General features: G+C 36.3%; 1 protein-coding gene across 1 annotated transcript; it reads right to left on the bottom strand.

Moving 5' to 3' along the window:
* On the bottom strand, window positions 1-7,625 carry LOC123653742 (60S ribosomal protein L10). Its single transcript, XM_045589728.1, has 5 exons — window positions 7,545-7,625; window positions 7,396-7,424; window positions 7,011-7,316; window positions 672-834; window positions 1-206 (listed from the first exon to the last, which is right to left on the bottom strand). Exons 2-5 carry the CDS (start codon window positions 7,416-7,418, stop codon window positions 39-41), a joined length of 660 nt encoding a protein of 219 aa, XP_045445684.1. The 5' UTR covers window positions 7,419-7,424; window positions 7,545-7,625; the 3' UTR covers window positions 1-38.

Below are 7,625 nucleotides of genomic sequence, written 5' to 3'. Positions count from 1 at the left end.
TAAAATATGATTATTTATTAATGTTCAATACACAGATTTTACATGTTATGTATCTCAGTTTGAACTTTTCTCCACGAATCGAGAGGGCCGTGCTCTGGGCGGTACCTGACGTTGCAACCGTCGTTGGCGAGGCGCCCTTCTTCACGCAGCTTCTCAAATTCGTCGCGGTCGTATTTCGTGAAGCCCCATCTCTTGGAGACATAGATCTGAAACAATAACATATTTATGCCCAATGTAAAAAAATCTTAAAACCTATGATAAAGAAAAGATGGTTTATTTTCTAAATTTATGTTAAGTATTGAAACATTTTGATAATCATGCAAAACTATTCGTTTTTTGGAAAGACTCTTGGTAGTACCTTATGTAGTACTTGGTAGTAAGCGTTACCATAACCTGTAACGCCAGAAGCAACACAAGCATTGCTGACCCCCTGACCCTTCCCAGCAGCTCTGGGCTACCTTACTCACCGCAGCAACACAAAACTACTTGAAAGTAGTACTATTTAGCTGTGATCTTCTTTAATGTGGAGGTACTAGGCTAGATGGGCTGCTCCAGATTTAGAGCTCTTTTTGAGATCTGGATATATTCCACATTACTATAGATACTACTCAAAAGAATGTACAAGACAAGATTTAGACAATAAAACTTATAATTCTGCTTTTATTACTAACCTTCTGACGACCAGGGAACTTGAACTTGGCACGACGCAGAGCCTCGATGACCTGCGCCTTCCATCTGTCGCTGGAACGCACCGACATGATGGGCTGTCCGATGTGAACGCGCGCTACCGTACCTTGCGGTTTGCCGAAAGCACCACGCATCCCCGTCTGAAGCCTACAATTTATAAGAATATATTAGGATACATAAAAAAGTATGCATAAAAACTAGTAGCACTCTCTCTAACATATAAACAAAAGGACTAATAACACTGTTTTTCACAAAGCTCTCATTAGGTAATCCAAGTCTAATCCTAAAATCCCACAAAATTTTCCTGTAAACTTCAGTCAACTTTTATGCCAGTGCTATGTGCTATCACTTCAGCCTAATATAGTCCACTGCTGGACATAGGCCTCCACAAGTTCGCGTCAAAAATGGAGTGAACTCATGTGTTTTGCCCATAGTCACCATGCTGGGCAGGCGGATTGGTTACCGCAGGGCTGGCTTTTTCGCACCGAAGACGCTGCTATGTGTGCTTTACTTTTATATTATATGGGATAGTGTTCATAACTCAAAGATTGATATTTGTAATATTTTGTAAGCATTTTTTTCACTCAACATAAAAAAAGAATATATATTTCTAAAAACTTAACAGATCACTTTACAGTAATTTTTTTTTATAACTTATTAACAAATTGTAATTTGTGATCATTTAAAATAAAGGTAACGAACACATCCTATTTTATCATTCATTTTGTTCATTCACATACTCATTCGCCTTCTAAAAATTTTGCCTTATAAAAAAGATATTGAAATGACATATTAAGAAATATTAATTATATGTACTCTCGATATTAGTATTTTAATAGTTATTGTGTTCAAACTGATAAATTGAAAATTGTTTTTAGTGAAATATACAGTAAACTTGAGTTTTACAAATGTCCGTAAGTTAATGTAGGTAAAAAGTAGGTGATCAATGCAGATAAAACGTGAATACATATTGACAGGGGGTTTGTTTATTAAATGAGACACTTCTTAAAAAATGGACTTTAGATAATGTAGGTTCTAGATCCGGAATAAAGTTACTCTGTTGTCAGATTTATCATAGTATCCTTAACTAAGCCTATAATACGACGAAGGCATACCTGTTCAAGCCATTACACTTGTTAAGTTTACATTATGATTTTTTAAATATATGTAAAATAAATTTAACTGAGGTAGGGCACAGCAGGAATTTCCTGCTCAAAATACGGAGCAGCCCGACTGGGGTAGTACCTCGACCTTACAGAAGATCACAGCAAAATAATACTGTTTTCAAGCAGTATTGTGTTCCTGTTGGTGAGTAAGGTGACCAGAGCTCCTGGGGGGATTGGGGATTGGGTCGGCAACGCGCTTGCGATGCTTCTGGTGTTGCAGGTGTCTATAGGCTACGGTAATCGCTTACCATCAGGTGAGCCGTAAGCTTGTTTGCCGACCTAGTGACATATAAAAAAAAAAAAAAAAAAAAGACATGCTAGCAAAGCAACGTAATAACCATTAAGTAGTTGAAATATAAATATATACAAAATGAGTATTTATAGTTTTCCTAAATTATTTATTTTATTTTTATTTTTTCAAAAACACAGTTATACACAACAAATTAGAAATAGAGTTAAAAATTAAAAGTCATTTAGAAGTTTACAAGTTACAATTACAATTTATTGTTTTTAATAATGACTTTGATTATTAGTGAGAAATAATCTTGATAGATAAAAAATTTGCAAGTCATATCAAAGAAATAAAACAGCACTGTGAATGACTTTTAGTTTGAAAACACTGACTAAGAGCAACAGATATTGCACAATATTTTGATACAAGTTACAGAACCCTAATTCCACAAATATGCTGACGTACCAAACTGATGGAAGCTTCCCAGGCGTATACATAACAAATAAGAAATAGAGTTAAAAATTAAAAGTCATTTAGAAGTTTACAAGTTATAATTACAATTTATTGTTTTTAATAATGACTTTGATTATTAGTGAGAAATAATCTTGATAGATAAAAAATTTGCAAGTCATATCAAAGAAATAAAACAGCACTGTGAATGACTTTTAATTTGAAAACACTGACTAAGAGCAACAGATATTGCACAATATTTTGATACAAGTTACAGAACCCTAATTCCACAAATATGCTGACGTACCAAACTGATGGAAGCTTCCCAGGCGTATACATAACAAATAAGAAATAGAGTTAAAAATTAAAAGTCATTTAGAAGTTTACAAGTTATAATTACAATTTATTGTTTTTAATAATGACTTTGATTATTAGTGAGAAATAATCTTGATAGATAAAAAATTTGCAAGTCATATCAAAGAAATAAAACAGCACTGTGAATGACTTTTAATTTGAAAACACTGACTAAGAGCAACAGATATTGCACAATATTTTGATACAAGTTACGGAACCCTAATTCCACGAATATGATGACGTACCAAACTGATGGAAGCTTCCCAGGCGACCAACTCACGAGTTCCCCATATTAGACTATCAATGCCCCATTTTTGTAATTTTTGACTTTTATTAATCATTATATTATTTTAATCAGTATTTAGTTCCACTTCTACTAAAGCAGTCTAGTTATAAGATAATTATATAATATTGTATTATATTTATTATATTATATTATAATAATTAATAATTATTCAGTATTTTCCAACCTTCTGAATGCTGCAAACTTAATTTACTCTTTAAGTTGTAAATAGGTGAAATTAAACATTTTGAAACAGAATTTAATATTACGGTTAGTTATTTGTATTAATATTTTAACATTTTGACACTAGCAATTTATACTAAGCTAACTCATAAAAGTGAACTTTACAATAGAGGCTTATTAGAGGGAAAACGTGATATCTTTTATATTAAGAAACTTATTTGAGATTTGGCATCTTTAATAGTTAATTTATTAATTGTAATTTCACAATTTTGTTATTACATATAAAAACAATTTTATTAAATTTACGCTTCAGCCTGTAATATCCCACTACTGGACATATGCCTCTTTCCCCATGTTGGAGAAGAATCAGAGCTTAATCCACCACTCTGCTCCAATGCGGGTTGGCGGATATATCTATCAGGTGTACGTGGTAACAAAAAAAAAATTGCATTTAAAAAACCAACTGAGGTGATATGCGACCTCCGCGCCATGTACGTGTATACGATCTCCGTAGTATTGTTAAAACCAAACGTGTCAACTGTCATACTTTGTTATTTATTATTATTAATTTAAGTCATATTATATTTGTCTAGTAGAATTCTTTCAGTTAAATAAATTGTAGCATAATAAACGAGAAACCAAGAGGAATATTGGTTATATCGCTCGAGCATTCATTTTAATTTTGGTGGGTCTGGCGAACCTTTAGAGATATGCAACGTGTTACGAGCTTCGGTGCCGCCAGCCTCCATATTTACAAATCTGTCACCGAACATTCGACCGATCGCCGTGAGAAGCCGGCGCTACAATAAGGAAGATGAGGACTTCATAAAGGAAGAAGTGTCTAAATTACTTGAAGACGGGGTCATTGAAACAAGTATTTCCCCCTGGAGAGCCCAAGTCCTCGTAGCGGGAGGAGGGGTTCATCGAAAACGACTTGTCATTGATTACTCCATGACCATAAACAAATTCACCGATCTGGATGCCTTCCCCTTGCCAAACATAGAATCAGTCGTGAACAAAGTATCAAAATTCAAAGTGTTCAGTCAAATCGACTTAAAGAGCGCATACCATCAAATACCCATCTTAGAAAATGAAAAGATATATACTGCTTTCGAAGCATGCAGCAAATTGTACCAGTTTACACGCATTCCATTTGGCGTGACTAATGGCGTTGCGGCTTTTCAACGTACTCTGGACTTCATCATAACAGAAGAGAGACTAGAAGGAACGTTCGCCTACTTAGACAATGTAACCGTATGCGGCAAAGATCAAAGGGATCATGACCACAATTTAAAACGCTTTATGGACGCCGCTAATAAATATCATTTAACTATAAACGAACGGAAGAGTGTTTTCAATAAGACTAAAATCAATTTGCTTGGATATACTGTTGAAAATAATACTATCAGTCCTGACCCGGAAAGACTAAAACCTCTTCTAGAGCTTCCCGCTCCAACTAAAACTAGTGAACTAAAACGAGCCCTAGGGATGCTTGCTCATTACGCTAAATGGATCGCGCGTTTCTCAGAAAAAATAAAGCCACTTACATGCGTGACAACTTTCCCGTTGACACCTGAAGCGCTCAAGTGTTTTGAAGAACTCAAGCAAGATATCAAGGCAGCCGCTCTAGTAGCCATTAATGATGATGAAATGTTTACAGTCGAAACAGACGCTTCGGAATTCGCGTTAGGGGCTACTCTGACTCAACATGGAAGACCAGTTGCCTTTTTCTCTCGGACATTAAATAACTCGGAATGCAAACAATCCTCAATCGAAAAAGAGGCTTGTGCGATAGTAGAGAGCCTAAAGAAATGGAGACACTACCTGATCGGCAGACATTTTCTTCTTATAACTGACCAACAATCGGTGGCCTTCATGTTCAATCAAGATCATAACAGTAAAATAAAAAATGAGAAGATCCAACGTTGGCGATTAGAACTGTCTTGCTTCAAATACGATATAGTTTATAGACCAGGCACTGAAAACGCTGCTGCGGACGCTCTATCTCGCGTATGCGCTTACATGAATATAAACAAGTTGAAAGAACTACATAACGCACTCTGTCACCCGGGAGTAACTAGAATGTATCACTGGGTAAGATCTAAAAACTTGCCTTACTCGGCTAATGATGTGAAGGAGATGACCGCCTCGTGCCCTACCTGCGCCGAAATAAAACCGAGATTTCTAAAGGTCAAGGGTCAATTGATAAAAGCTACGTCGCCGTTTGAACGGATCAACATAGATTTTAAAGGACCACTACCATCTAAAACAGCCAACAAGTATATACTTACAATTATTGATGAGTACAGTCGATTTCCTTTTGCATACCCATGCAAGGATATGACCTCAGCCACCGTTATTACTTGCCTCAAAGATCTTTTTCTAACATTTGGCCAACCTCTCTACATTCATAGTGATAGAGGGTCGTCATTCATGTCCGAAGAGTTCAAATCATTTCTACGACAGTCAAATATAGCCTCGTCCAGAACGACGCCCTATAACCCCCAGGGTAATGGCCAAGTGGAGCGACTAAACGGAACGCTCTGGCGAACTATTCAACTCAGCCTTCGGTCAAAGGGATTATCGGTGGAAAATTGGGAAGTAGTTCTGAAGGACGCATTGCATTGTGTCCGCTCCCTCCTGTGTACGGCAACAAACGCTACCCCGCACGAAAAACTTTTCACATACCCGAGAAGATCCCCGAACGGAGATTCACTGCCATCTTGGCTCACACCGGGACCGATCTTACTTAAAAAGAACGTCCGTTCTTCAAAAACGGACCCTCTTGTCGAGGAAGCCGAGCTCTTAGAGACCAATCCCTACTACTCTCTCATAAGACGGGATAATGGCGAAACCTCAACGGTATCAAACCGTCAATTGGCTCCTTTCCCCAGTATCACTGATAATAGCAGCGACGATAACTTTGAAATGGCCTCCGAAGATGATAATCTCAGGTTTCTATCTGAAAATAACTCCACATCTCCACCTGAAAATATCGCTCCTTCGTCACTGCCTCGTGTAGGAGAGCCGTCGACGACTTCGCCAGTTCTTCGGACTGGACTCCCCAGGAGATCTAATAGGACGCGAAAATTACCCTCCTACCTAGCGGACTTTGTGGTTGATGGGAGTGAGAGTGAAAACTGAACCGGGGGAGAATGAGGTGATATGCGACCTCCGCGCCATGTACGTGTATACGATCTCCGTAGTATTGTTAAAACCAAACGTGTCAACTGTCATACTTTGTTATTTATTATTATTAATTTAAGTCATATTATATTTGTCTAGTAGAATTCTTTCAGTTAAATAAAACCAATATTCCTCTTGGTTTCTCGTTTATTATGCTACACCAACTTATCGAAAATTCGAGTTGGCATAGTATAAATTGTTGGTGTCGATTTACTTTTGTAAAATATATTTTAAAACCTATACACCAATTTTTTTTTTTTAAATTAACAAATATGATGGTTTCTTAAAAATGACATAACTAATTTATCTGCTAAATAATGAGTGTTAACTCTATAGCTATCCAACAAGGTAGATTACAAAGTGCTAAGAATTGTCTATTTTAAAGATTTAAAGACATCTAATGAAACATCTTCATGGAAAAATTTAGATATAAACTTAACTTATTCATCAAATTTAAAACATTACTCACCTATCGGCTCCAGCGCACGACAACATTTTGTTAATGCGGATAACGTGGAAGGGGTGCAGCCTTATGCGAATGTGGAACTGATCTTTACCACAGTTCTTCACGAGGTACTTGTTGCAGCAAATACGACCTGCTTCCAAAGCTTCCGAACTCAGCTGTTCGTATTCATCGGAGACCAGATGCACACATAAGGGAAAATCATCAACTGCAGCTTTCTTCTTACCCAAGTCGAATATACGAATTTTCGGATCGGGGACACCACGGCAAAACCGCGATTTCGGGTAAGGCTTGTTTTTACAGTAGCGATAACTAAAACAAATTTAAAATATTAATATTTAAAAAAGAATTATAACAAATTCATAAACTTGTAATCAAATATTAAATTTACCATCTAGCTGGACGGCGCCCCATTGTGATCTGAAATAAATAAAATTATACACTTAAAATAGTATAAATAATTCAAATATAAATTTTATTTTATAGAAATATATCTTGTAAGAAGAGATTTAACACGATTTAAATACACAAAAAAAGCACCTTCACAAAGTGACACCGATAAGGAAGGAAAGAAATTTGACACACGGATATGAATATGATACAGTATTTATATCGCACAGA

Source organism: Melitaea cinxia, chromosome 5 (assembly GCF_905220565.1).
Source record: "Melitaea cinxia chromosome 5, ilMelCinx1.1, whole genome shotgun sequence".
Classification (NCBI taxonomy): domain Eukaryota; kingdom Metazoa; phylum Arthropoda; class Insecta; order Lepidoptera; family Nymphalidae; genus Melitaea; species Melitaea cinxia.
The sequence above is the reverse complement of the archived record's forward strand: the minus strand, read 5'-3'. Positions and strand labels throughout refer to the sequence as shown.

Coding starts and splice junctions, on each gene's coding strand:
- LOC123653742 (XM_045589728.1), bottom strand. CDS start 7,418: ATGGGGCGCCGTCCAGCTAGATG. Junction 7,317..7,395: donor GGGCGCCGTCCAGCTAGATG/GTAAATTTAATA, acceptor AATTTGTTTTAG/TTATCGCTACTGTAAAAACA. Junction 207..671: donor AGTTCCCTGGTCGTCAGAAG/GTTAGTAATAAA, acceptor TTATTGTTTCAG/ATCTATGTCTCCAAGAGATG.